At 38.6% G+C, this 13797-nt stretch overlaps 2 protein-coding genes across 2 annotated transcripts in view; both read right to left on the bottom strand.

Annotated features, from left to right (window-relative positions):
* LOC146482955 (gamma-aminobutyric acid type B receptor subunit 2-like) overlaps positions 1–13395 on the bottom strand; it is a 43305-nt gene extending 29910 nt beyond the window's left edge. The window contains exons 1-2 of the mRNA XM_085106599.1: positions 12936–13395; positions 10070–10207 (exon numbers count right to left, since the gene is read on the bottom strand). Of these exons, the coding sequence (XP_084962725.1) occupies positions 10070–10207; positions 12936–13187 (390 nt within the window). The 5' untranslated portion in view covers positions 13188–13395. The remainder of the gene's footprint in view (positions 1–10069; positions 10208–12935) is intronic.
* On the bottom strand, positions 2343–5850 carry LOC146482956 (adrenocorticotropic hormone receptor-like). Its single transcript, XM_085106584.1, has 2 exons — positions 4759–5850; positions 2343–4714 (listed from the first exon to the last, which is right to left on the bottom strand). The coding sequence occupies exon 2, from the start codon at positions 4672–4674 to the stop codon at positions 3634–3636; it is 1041 nt and encodes a 346-aa protein (XP_084962710.1). The 5' UTR covers positions 4675–4714; positions 4759–5850; the 3' UTR covers positions 2343–3633.
* Positions 13396–13797: the final 402 nt, after the last annotated feature.

Below are 13797 nucleotides of genomic sequence, written 5' to 3'. Positions count from 1 at the left end.
CGGTGTTTCCCGGTTCCGTTCATAAATGCTTAATGTTAAGTGTCCTTTCAAGGGGAGTTTACTTGTTCTGCCAATCTTAACTTTAACAATATATCTCTCAACGTGAACTTTGAATGTTAAGTATTTTCTTTTGCTTTAACACTTGTTGTACTCCACGCTGTCTTTTGTACAAAGAGTTTGGACTCAAACAAAGAAACTGACATTAACAAGAACAACTTTCCCCTCCCAGAGGGGGATCATGTTGAACAGCATGAAAACACAATAAAATCGAGAGTACAAAAATTAATTAAGATGGCCCAGCTCACCTGACTAGAAAACAGTACTTTACTTAAACATAATAATCAACACTCTTCATATTAATTAAAATTTTAAGAGTTAACTGCTGTACAAGTCTTTTTCTTTTAGGAGAAAAACTGTTAGTTTATTGTATTTTACGTCCGGCTGGACCATTAAACTGAAGTGTTTAATACATGAATCGACTTTTTTGGCCGAGGTTAAGTTAAATAGAATCGCTAGGCACAGGAAAAATGATAAATTTTATCTATTCACGATGGTAAATTATATCTCCTCACAATTTTTACTTAATCGCTTAGCCTTGTGTAGTTTATTAAGCTTTTTGCAGTTATACATAGTCGTACATATTTAATAGTTATACATAGTCGTACATATCTAATAGTCGTACATATTTAATAGTTTTTAGATTTACTCCCATATTACTCGTATTCATTGTTAAGTTATATACAAACAGCATTTTTAATTTGTATTTTGGAGAGTTATCTTTGCTCGATTTCCCTCAAAATCCAATGTCAAAACGTTTTCGAGGCGGACGTTGAGATTTCCGAATGAGAGGCAAATGTAGAGAGAGATTTATTTTAAAAATAAGAAGTAATACACAAAAGGAAAACGAAAGGAAAATATGGAGTACATTTCTTGAAAAGTTTGGTGCTTTAGAATTCAAATAGATTCAGCATATCTTTTGTTCCATTCTTGCAGACCCTTTTGTTGATACGCAAACAGAGTCGGTGTTTCCCGGCTCCGTTCATAAATGCTTAATGTTAAGTGTCCTTTCAAGGGGAGTTTACTTGTTCTGCCAATCTTAACTTTAACAATATATCTCTCAACGTGAACTTTGAATGTTAAGTATTTTCTTTTGCTTTAACACTTGTTGTACTCCACGCTGTCTTTTGTACAAAGAGTTTGGACTCAAACAAAGAAACTGACATTAACAAGAACGATAACGTGTACTTGTAAATCGGTTATGTTGTGAGTTAGAATAAATGTATGCTGGGCCGATTTTTTATTTGTTCTATGCTGTCGTCGAGTTCCAGTTAGCCAGATCCCGCGTACCGCAGACGTTGTGACGAGCTTCGTTCCCGCGCAAGAAAGTTGCTCTTGAGCTGATCTGTTCCCCAGCTGTTATCGCCAAAGTCGCCGAGTTACGTTGAAAAAGTCCTTTTCAACAGTTGAGTCGAGCGAGTAGGAAAAATATTCCTCAAACTCATTAATAATTCATCAAAACAAAGAAGATCTCTACTGTGACTGTGGTTCGGATATGTGATCCTAATTACCATAAAAATTTGCCAACTTTAGCCTTCAATTTCTCCAAGAATTATTGATCATTTGAGAAGCCATACCAAACACTCGGAAGTGTGTTTCATCAGATATCCAAACACCTCGAAGTCGTTTAAAAAAACTCTGCTGCGCCTCGTTTTTTCAACCTACTCTTCAGTGTTTAGAGATCTGATGAAACACTCTTCCTCGTGTTTGATATATTACATCGTCACACTTTCTTTAGGACTTCGATTCTATGACCCCAAAAAAGGTGAAAATAAAATGCTAATTGAGATAGACCCTTAAACATAAGTGCTCAAGTTTGAGCCGAGCTATTTTAATTTTAACAAGAATTTTGGTGGGATCCCGTCAACATTGAGTTCGGGTAAAGCTTTTTTCTCTTCAAATTGTTGCGGAAAAATAAATCAACATCAATAAGTTGTCTGCTGAAGGATATGTAAAAAAGCTAAAAGAAATCACCATTTTGTATTTTTGTTAACACACCTGGATTAATCAAATAGAAGAAAGATCCTCGCAGTTAGTACGCAACTTAAGCAGTTGCGAAAAGAAAGCCTGAAAAAAATTCAGGCTCGAACGGTTCGAACCTGAATTTTTTTCAGGCTTTCCTTTTCGCAACTGCTTAAGTTGCGTACTAACTGCGGCGAGGATCTTTCTTCTATTTGATCTTTCATCCGCAGTTCAAAATACATGTTTCATATATTTACATTCATTTACACCTGGATAAAGTTGTCACCTTTCATAAAAGCAACTCAAAATGACTCTAAAGGAAATCCAAGTATAGAGATAGATTTATTTATATAAGCGTGACTAACGTCTTACCACAATAAACGATAAACCACATTTGAATCCCTATTAATTGATACAAGATAATTTCTACCGTAATTAAAATACAAAACCTAATTTCTACCTAAATTAAAAATGCTAATTTCTACCTAAAAATTAAATCTGACGACAAAATACTTTCTTGAATAAATCGGACTTTATAGACTCTCGGAGTCAAACCACTTTAGTCACGGTAAGTGTTTTGGACGAGTTGACCTGTCTTGAAACACCAAAACAGTCGGAAAAACAGTCAAACTTAGGACTCGACTAGTTCAGCAGTCCCTCAGTAGGCGTCATTTTTCAGTCGCCTGGAAATGATTTCAGTCAGAGTTAACAAATGAATCGAATCTGTCAGAATTCTTAGGCCATTCACCTCCCACTGAACTGAATAAACTGGAGTGATTATTGTTTGTAGTTATTGAGTTGTTTTGCTGTGATTTCTAACATTTTTCGTGGCTCCTCAATTGCATTCAACGCAACCGAGGTAACGACGTATGAATTGGGCCTTAACCTCAAAAAGAGCTCCTATATTGTTAGGTCGTTATTTTCCCGCCACAGGCATCAAGAGCTAGACACTTCCCTCAAGCAGGCTTAGCAAAAGGTCACGATAACCGTGTTTACGTTCACGAGAGCTTTCATTGATGCTGTCTCTTTCGATGACAAGGTCTAACATTCAGGTTACTTGTACTTTGGTCAGTAACAGCCGGCCATTTACAAATCATTAAGCGCTTGTCTTGAGATCCGGTTGCGAAATTAGTTTAGTCTCGCGAACTCGTTAGGGAAGAAAAGCGATGGAGTAGTGTTATAGGTAGCCTCTGATAAGCTCCCAAGCTCGAAACCTTGCTCAAATACCCATATTTTGTTTTGAAACTATTCTTAGAAAAACAGAACCGCCGAAAAGTAGTGATGGAGAGCTGTCATCTGATGCCGTGCTCGCACCGACTTCAGATCGTATCCACAAACTCCAAAGTTGTACAGTAAAATTAAACAGCACCACAGGAAAGTATTGTTCAACAGCTTCCATTCGAAGGGATTTCATCCACAGACTGAAATGTTAGAACTAAACTGTAAGTGAAGATTTGTTTAAAGGTTAACATCTTGACTTGAGTCTTGAATTTCACGCGCGGATGTCTGAATCCAGGGCGGCCGGTTAATGCAGCGCATTGCAAAAATACCAAATCATATTTCAACAGTTGTGTTTGGTTTATTTCTGTCAGCCATTAAACTTCGATAATATCTCTATGATTGCACAGTCATTTCTAAGCCTGTTATCGCTGTTGCTCCTGTCTGCGCTCGCGCGCGGTTCGATTGATTCGGCACGCTTCTCTCGCGCAACAATTCGCGAAGGCTTCTTCTGACGTTGCTGCTTCGCAGAACGTAGATTATGGGGTCAAAAATAGGGGTAAGCAACACTGCTGTATCCGTAAGCGGGTACAACAAGTGGTAAAAATAATTCTGGTTGACTGTCTGTGTTTGATACACTACCGCTATGGCGAGCGTCGGCACAAAACAGAGAACCACGGCACCAGCTAGATACGCTACCGTTCTTGAAGATTTCGTTTCTTGAATGTCTTCCGCGTTTCGTGGTCCTGATAGCTCGTGACCTATGGACAGACGTACCCGCCGCGTCAACACATACACCTTGCAGTAGACGAAGAAAGTAAGTAAAATACAAGGAATCAACATGGCAGCCGCGACAGCGCTGTACATGCCTGCACCCGCCTTAGGTGAAAGCCGAGCGAGGGTGATGAACACAGTCCACAAGATCCATACTACAGAAATTGTTACAGCAATTCGGCGCTTCGTGATGTAATTTCGATATTTGTAGGGGTGGAATATCGCAACATATCTCTCGAGTGTGATAAGAATAATTGTCACCACAGAAAGACCTGTGAAGAGAAATGTGGTGAAGACGTAGAGGACGAAGGCGACGCATGAGAAATCTTTTTCTGGTTTCGTCAACTTGCTTCCTTGGTACACCATGAATGTTGGCATCGTAATCAAAGCTGTTAAAAGGTCAGAGGTAGTGAGGAAGAGAATAGAAGTGTTGTAAACGTTGCGAAGATCAGATTTTCTCAGGATGCCTAAAAAAACCATCACGTTTGCGGTGATAGCGCAAGGACACACTAATCCGATAAAGACGCAAGTAAATACGGTGACAATAAAAGTCTTGTTGTCCGGGCTGTACAGAACCGTATTGACCCTCAGTGGAAAGTTTTCACACGCCTTTGCGGAATCATTTTCAGGCGAAGGGAAAAACGCTTGGCTTGCGTTTTCCATGACTGGTGATTGCGTCTTTTCCCTTCTTCTTCAGTTGCTGCTGTGTGAACGAATGCAGTCTTGTTGCTTTCAGGGAAGTCTCACTGCAAACAAATTTTGACGAGCTTTCTCGCTTAGTTGGCGTTCCGCGTAGAAGCTGACGAAATTGAAAGCAAACGGTCGGTTCAACTGAGATGTCACTTCATAGATGTCTCATTCGAGGACTGTTTACGTTGCTAATTCTGGGTGAGGTTCAAGCTTCATACAACTTGTACACGGCGATTGTTCGTATAACTTGCAGCCGTTCTGGGGTTTTCTATTTTATTGGTTAAATATGCATTTCCGCCTTACTTACACACGTGAGTGTAAATAAAACATGGCATTCGAAAATGACAGTAGCTCTTGGTAACGCAATCTCATCTCGAATATTAATTAAATTAAAATAGGCTCGCTTGTGTAAATAACTCTCATGATAACTTTCGAGTTCAACTTTCTATAGGCGGTGCTTGTCGTTTTTATATAAACATGAATCAGTGTTCAGATCCGTGTGCGGTGTTGATTAAATTTTTAAACCAGCTTTTTTCTTGCCGCTTTTTTCAAATCTTTCGCTATCAGGCTCTTCCTTGAACAGTCGCTTCTCGGACAATTTCTTTCAAATTAAAAATGATTTCAAATTCTCAGTAAGCTTTGAAAGTGCAATCTTTCCTTTATGGCTAGTGCTAGACTTTTCTCCTTTCTTTTAAGATGTGAGCCTGAATCGATTTGGCAGTACATCAAGTCATTCTTGATGTCAAGAGCACCAAATAATTCTATGCTTTTATTTGGTCACCGCTCTCCCGGCTTTAGTTAATGGATTTTCAATGTCAAAGATCGCTTTTTGGAATTAAACATATTTCTCCCTTTTGTAGGTTTTAGGGTGATAATCCTTCTGAAATAACAGCATCAACTTGTGTTCACATCAGCGTTTAAAGTAAAGTAGACGTTTAATCTCCCTCACCCGGCAACAGAGCACCTGACACCACTGCGGACATCCTAACGTGGTCTAACGTGTGACCATTCAAATGGACACTGCTGAGCAGTGCTTTTCGGTACTACATGTTTATTATGCTCAACGAGGTGGTTCTAACTTTCCATCTGGATACGAAACCAGCGGCAAAGCTGATTATTTAGATTAAAGCTACTGACCCATCTTTCTTTGGTTTTGGATTGTTTTAGTTGTTGTTGATGACAGAATTCATAGGTGATATATCCATTTAATAACACTGAAATGAGCAGGATAACGGCACGCTCAAAAATAAAGTGGCAATCATCTGCTTTTTCAGACACCAACAACTGGAAATAAACTGATCAGTGTTTGCGCTCATCTAACTCCTACAGCTTATCACAGGCCGGCAGATTTGGTCGTAACTTGAAGCTCATTCTACATCAAACATATGACAGGATCGCTCTAATACACAGCTGCTTTTAAATCTCCATAAAGTTCAGTGACAAATTCAAAGCATTCAAAGACTTCCCACCGATCCAGTTCCTCTCGAGGATGAATAATTAATTTTGCAAGTTCGTTTAATCTCTGATCTCTGCAGGTTCACAGGGTGAAACTGAAAGGGGGAGGCATATATGTTGTGTCTATGCAGACTTGAGGCAAGATATTAACAAACTATCTGGAGTATGTTTCTTAGGGTTCGAATGAATCATGAATTTATTTCGAGATTACAGCGTAAAGTGTGAGGAAAACAGGAATGAGGAGGTATACGTTTTTCTTTCCAGCCCTTCCTTTGTTAAAACAGACTGAGATGTGAAAAGACCGATCTAAAAAGTTATCTTCTGTGCTCTGCTAGAGGAAAATGTTTTCCATGGAGGCTAGGCAACACACCCCAACCGAAATTCCCAAAAGCGATCCTCGCAAAAAAAAAAAAAAAAAAAAAAAAATACAATTGATTGCAGCGAGAGTCTATCGTCTTTATTGTGCGAGAGATTCGAAACCTTTTGATTGTCCGGAGGATAAAAGAGGGAAAAAACGGGGTAATTATTTCAATTTAATTTTTAATTGCTTCTAGTCAACCTGAGCCAGCTGAAAGACTTTCCACTCTTGCGCGACTTTCATGGGTTTGTTTCCACAAAATATTTGATATTAGAAAACGCTCATTTCCTTTGTCAAGTTATTGTTATTCTTTAGCCCAAACATTACTTGTGTTGTCTGTAGCCTTTTGCTCTTCATTGCTCCTTTTAAACCGGAGATGGCCACCGAATTGTTTAAACGACTTTTGATGATGTTTCCATGTAATTTTATTATATTTTAGGCTTTTTAAATGATGTAATTTTCATTCTTTACGAAAGTAATTTTGAAGATGCTTGGCCCCTTTGGTTATCAGCCTTTGCGTTGAATGGACCACCCTGTTGAAATAAAGATTTTACTTATTAATTACAATCTTTGAATACAAATTTCTTCACAATTGACTCAGATTTGGTGGGAACTCGAGACTAAGCTAACAGCCGGATATGAGGATAATATAAATTGGCTTGTCTGCTTCGCGTGATTAATTTAACCGTAGTTCGCACTAGGATATTAAATGACGGCAAATAACTAAGAAAAACACTTGTGAGGGAAACTAATTTACATGCAGATCACGATCGTCGGTGCTGGACTCAACTGTCAGGTCTTACCGATCATTTTAAGGTACCGAAGTATCATTCTTCTCCACTGACTTCATCCAATTGAGAGTCGCTTCGCAGGCTTCCTCGCGATTCTGTCATCCCAGGTATTCACTTCTTTCCTTTCAGTTAATCCACACCACGTTGTTTGGGTCTTACCACAAAGTGGATTTGTATGATAACTAGTCACGTTGATTGATGTCGAAACCGTACACTGCGGTATACATTTTCAAGTTTTAGTAACCTGATCTTTCCGCGCTAAAGACGCCGTTTCCCCTATGTGAAGAATGAGCGTATTTCTGGTTACCGATATAAAAAAAGAAATAAAATGTTAAGAGAACAACGCTTTTTACTTGGGTAATGTTTTTGGGCACACTTTCTTTCATTAATAACTGAATTTCCTAAATATTCTGAAAGTGTCTGTGAAATGGGTCTAAAATTGTTCATTTCTATTATGCTGTTTTGTCATTTTTACCATTTTGGTCAGATTTCAATGTACAGTCGACTCCCGATATGCGATAACTCGAACCTTTAAGGGAAATTGAAAAAGGTTCGAGTTATCGGGATTTCGAGTTATTGAGGGAAAAATTAAATAGAGAACGACCTGAAAGGAAAGGAAAATTGGTTCGAGTTAGCGCTGCAGGAGTTAGCCCGAGGTTCGAGTTATCGGGAGTCGACTGTACAAGTGATCTGCATATCTTGTCTCCTCTAAAGATCACATCCAAGTTCGTGGGCGACGCGCGCGAGGCGACTGGCACAGACACGTTAGCGCACCAGTACTGAATTAAGTAAGATAAAAATCGTGGCACGATCAACTTTAGCCTGCGAACGCAGACAGGCGGAAATACGTCTGCGTTCGCAGGCTAGATCAACTTGTGTATTTCAAAAATTAATTGCAAAAAACTACAGGAAACCACGTGTATTGTATTGTGTCACAGGAGACGCAGAATTCTCCAAAAGCATTTCTTAGGGAAGATTAAAGGACTTATTATTGCTTCAGCTTCATTCGATGCCTTGAAACGCTAATGGTAAAATCAATAATCACGATGCAGTCTTATTTAAAGTCAAGTAGCTTTAAGTGAACATTATCTAATGAGCGAACAATGCACTAAAAATACGAAACATAACGACAAAAAACACAACAATCAACAATAACAACAACCCCGGTTCACTTCCACCCTCAAGATCTGTAAAGTTTTAGAAAAATCGGCTATCAAACGTCTAAAAAATATCGCTTTTTTAAGTAGTACCTCTTCCAAAACTTTTGCGTGATAAGTTTATTGATGGCGAAGTGCCAGCCCCAAAGTTAAAGGGGCGGTGTCCTCCATGGAGATTTTCCTTCTTAATTGTCACAAATTTGCTAATGTACATCGAAGTACCTTCATTTTTGCTAACTAATTAATTTCATTAGATTATCAAGGGGATGATGTCAAGTGTCAATTTGGCCACTTTATTAGACAAAAAGAGAGAACAGTGAGCTCGACGTTTTTAGTTTGGAATCCTAAACCATATCATTCGCACTGTCATGCCAACAACTCTCTGCCCAAGCGGAGCTACAGTATCAATTGCATTGATGCTGTCATTGACACCCACCTCCAATACTACTACCAGTGACTCATAACTCTAAAAAAAAGTTTTGCTCTACACTGATGGCAAGGGAGAGCTGTACATATTTAATTGAAGTTAAGCCCTCAGTGATATTAGATGGAATTTAGACGGTACGTGTCTCAAGGCTGCGCACTCCCCCACATTGAATGGAAGGGAGAGCCATGCGCATTAACATGGGTGTTTCTTGTTTTTAGTTAAGTGCTCCATGTGTAAATGTGACTAAGATTGTAAGATATGGGAGGCAAACTGATCAATAAAGTCTAGGGAGAGGGTCGCAAGACATTGAAAAAGGAAAAAAGTGGTCGAATGGGAGGAGGTAAGGTAGAAATCGCAGCTGTAATGCACGAGGCAGACTGCGTAATCTGCATGGCAAAAGTGGCAGAAAGTAGAGTAATTTGATTTAAATAGGGAAACGAAAGCTTAGAAGGGGCTATAGGGTAAAAAGCACTATAAACATAGGGCGTAAGAAGCAGGTAAAATTCCGTGTAAACTAGTTTCTAGTTCATTTTAGCAGATTCCATCCAAACCAAACACAAATTGCCAAACACATATTGAACTATAGGCTTCCATGACCGCATATCATGGGGATATCTGCCTTGAAAGCGATGCTCAAAATAGGAGACATTTTCTATTTTAGAAGACTTTGACAGTCCCTTACACGGAACCGAGAGTGACACAGTTCTATTCAGTTTGAACAGCATCATCTCCCAGGCTCGGATGCATGTAGATCGGCTTACACCGTTTTACGGAAAGCCGTCAAATTTTTGGCACTAAATAGATAGCTTGAGAATAAAAGAAACTTTCCACGTTTAAGCACGGAAAATGCCTTCCAGGATGACTTGAAAGCCCAGGGATGACACTTTCAAGGCGGAGCATGTCTCCGGAGCCCCCTAGAACGTGTTGTTTCTGTTTTCTTTTTTTAATATATTTTTTTGTATCTTAATGGGTCCATTATGATTGGTTAAGCTGTAAAGTTGTGGTCTCCCTGTCTACACGCCAGTTGCTACTTTTTTCTTTTTCCTGGCCTTGTGGGCGTAGCGAAGTAAAATCAAATCAAATCAAATCAAATCAAACTGATAAAACCTCGCGCCTTCGGCGCTCGCATTATAGGAAAACGGTGGCATTTCTGTCTGGATCCGCGCCTTTCTCTACTTACCATAACAAGATTCCAAGTCTTAGCTTCCTTCGCTATCCGCTCGGACACCACTGAACAGCCAGCACCAATCAAGGCTATCTTTGTTGTTTGCTCATTTATCATTTCAAACAGGGAACGTGATGCTTGGTCTGCTCTGCACTAAAACACAAAGGTACCATTCTGTGACTCAGGGGGTCGATTCTGAAGCCTTGAGGTAATATATCAAACACGAAAAAGCGTGTTTCATCAGATATCCAAACACTGAGAAATAGGTTGAAAAAACGAGGCGCAGCCGAGTTTCAAGTTTTAAACGACTTTGAGGTGCTTGGATATCTGATGAAACATACTTTCGAGTGTTTGATATACTCTCAATTGATCAGTACTGAATTCTTAGCGGAGAAATTCAAGGCTAACGTTGGCAAAATTTTATGGTAATTAGGAACACATATCCAAGTAGTGATTTTGTTTGTTTTCAAATGATGAATTATCAATGAGTTTGAGCGTGATGTATGCTACATTATCGGCATATCACTTTTCTCTCTAGTGTATAAATTGCTCCCTCCTTAGCTCTTAGAAACTGTATTAGATTAATTTGATCCATTTATAAATTTTCGTGGAATATAGCTCCTTAAAATAAAAAATCTTGCCTAACTTTATTAGCTGTTTCTTTTAATCAGACGTCTGACGAAGGCGCAAACAGAAATCGGAAAGAAGAGAAATGATGTGATGTGGTTTTTAATTAGTTTTGCCAAGGACTATACAAATACATATAGATACAAAAAATATAAATATTAAAGAAAATAATAAATAAATATTTTTTTATAATAAATAAATAAATAAATAAATAAATAACTAAATAAATAAATAAACAAACAAACAAACAAACAAATGAATAAATGAATAAATAAATAAAAGTAATACAACAAGTATATAAAGTTCAGCCCGAGACACCGTAACAGTGTGTTGGCTAATTACTGACTGCCAGAACAATTTTTTTTTCTAATTAATGACCTTCCCGTAAACAATGATGACGTCATATAAGTTTGACGCTTACAGTAGGAATTGTTCCTTCATTTCAATTTTATTGGTCACTCTTTATTACCTAGTACCTATAAAGTTAGTCTCCGAGAGACCATAACTCCTTAAAACTCTATCTTTGTAATCAAAACACCTTCACATTACAAATACTCAATCATGTTCTTTAGCTGTTGTCGGTAATAAAAAAGTCTGCCTGTCTTTACAAGTATGCCAGGGTCGCAACAGGGTCCCGTTTCGCGTAAATCTCGATGACTTACCAAACCCGATGAATGTTTTCTAAAGCTGTTTTCATCTACTAACAATTAATCTTTAGTGCATTCCTACCAATTTGTTTCATAAGATTACAAAGGCTTCAAAATCAAAGAAATGTTACGAAAACATTTTCGAAAAAAGCTTTGTGCATAACTCAGTTTTGGCGTCAGACAGATCAGCTTTCCAGACTATCGAAAAACGTACCCCTCGACACATTTTTCCGTCAGCATTAACACATCAGGAGCCAGTTCAAGTAAAAATATTGGAAACTGAAGTAGTTGGAAAATCGTGATCAAACTTCCTAGTTGTAAACCAGCTATCGTGTAAGTCTTTCTCTATTGCCGACCTCGATATTGATTGTGAAATATTTTTGGCATAAAAGGGGAATAATTGAGTTTATTATTCCACTTTCATGTCATTTCACCAAATAAGGTCAAGACAACGCGTAAAATACAAGACTGTGATACATTGTAGTGTCCTGTTTGACCGCTTTACAACAGAGCGAATGCGACCAACGACATATCACTTTCATTCTGTGTTGATTACGTCATTCGCACGCGCCATATACTGATAGATAGCTGGATGGACAGATAATGCCGGCTGTATTTCAACACTCTTACCAGAAAAGAGAAACCAAAATCACAAAATCTTTTCATAGTGGAACAATAAATCTCTTATTCGATGGTTTTGCATATAACACGCGCGGACATTTTGCTCATTGCTCGTATTTTTCCTGGCCCCTTCAAGGCCCGGAAAAACCATCGAATAAGATATATGTATCTTTTACCAGTTGTTTGTTGTTTGATGTTGTTTCTTAGACAACACGAATATGCCAATTGAAAACGTAATAGAACAAACGTTTCTCTATTATAGAGTTAGACGCATCCGAGAGGTAGAGTTTAGGGCGGCTTTGGTCTCTACAAGAGAACTCTACATTTTAAGGAGGTCTATGTATTACGGGAGGTTTTCGTTGTGAGAGGTGGATGATTGTAACAGAACGATGTAAGTGCATCCACAGTACAGTAAACACTTGTTTTAACAGAACGTTCTGAGACACTCTGTAATGTTATATAATGCAATGCATTGTAGCCGAATGATGTTCAGGAGTTGTCGTTCAATGAAACATCGACTCCTCAGTCTGTAATGGTGAGTGTCCTTTACCGCGAGTTTTATGTATTATGTATATATAAAGGCGTCACAAACAAGATCTTTTACTATATTCTCAAAACGTCCATCTGTTGACTGCCAAGTGCTTCCATACTGTCTCCGATACAAGTATAAAAGCTTTTTACCTTGCGTGATTTCAGTGCAGTTTATTTACATTTCCCGGCTTCCTCCAGTTAACACTTGGGTCAGTCGTACGTGTACTGTATACACAATATATATGTATCTTAGATTTGAGTCTGTGGATGATGTCTCAAATGAAACCACTCAGCTAAAAATACTGAGGTGCACATTTCTGGGTGTTGTTTGCATGCCACGTTTTTCGAGTGTACGCAATTTTATGGAAACTACAACAAATTTGTTCTTCATATAAATCGCTCCAAGGAAGATAAAAGACCATAAAAAGAACGCATCAAGTCTTGACTCTCCTTACCTGTGTGTCATTGACATGAAGCTGTAGCTGATATTTTGGCAAGATAGCTTTACTTTCTATGTCCTTTAACGCCATATTAACCGCCGGTTGTATCAGATCCCCTTTCATGGATTCCTCTCCTTCTGTGAGACCACCGAATGGATACAGACCTCCGATGTGTAGCGGCGTTTGCTGCGCCAAGACTCCTTGATATTTGGCACCGTGTGCTACTAAGAGATAGAGGAATGTCAAGAAAACGCTTTGCGTCGTCATTCTTTCTCTAAATCATTACCAATTTTGCGCTTAATGTTGATGAGTAGAAGCCGGTATATGGTGGACTCGCCGGGTCTTCTTGCTTATACGTTGTGTTTCATATAGTTCGGTCTAATGGACATATCCAGCTGCAAGTCAATCTAAATTAAACTTTGTTTCTCTTCATCTGTTTACAGTAATTAGCAGAGCGCAATTAAACTGACGGTCGTTAAGCGCTTTTAGCATGCTAATAGCGCAAGATTTGTTTACTTGTGTCAAATAACGCCATCAAGGAAATGATGAATGGAAAGCTAACTTCCCACGTAACTGATAAGGATCATCGCAATCCTCCTCAGGGTAGTCTGCAAATGTCGTATTGCATTAATTTAACATCCCGCTCCATTCGTCAGACGGGAATAAGAAACCAGTGATGTGGTATCAGGCCCTTAATTACAGATCATCGCAATCCAAATTTAATGCTCGAAATCCCAAATTCTATATTCACAACATCCCGTGTCCGTGTAATCTTTCCCGATAAGTATATTTTTAAATGTTTTTTCGCCGATTACACAGCGATTACAGACATAATACTTGGCCAATGTTTTCATAGAATTATAAGATTTTAAAATTT

Source organism: Pavona decussata, unplaced genomic scaffold (assembly GCF_977016875.1).
Source record: "Pavona decussata unplaced genomic scaffold, jaPavDecu1.1 SCAFFOLD_41, whole genome shotgun sequence".
NCBI classification, from domain to species: domain Eukaryota; kingdom Metazoa; phylum Cnidaria; class Anthozoa; order Scleractinia; family Agariciidae; genus Pavona; species Pavona decussata.
This window is presented reverse-complemented; position numbering and strand designations above follow the sequence as displayed.

Bases quoted from the DNA above. Each gene is read 5' to 3' on its own strand.
- LOC146482956 (XM_085106584.1), bottom strand. From the start codon at position 4,674: ATGGAAAACGCAAGCCAAGCGTTTTTCCCTTCGCCTGAAAATGATTCC.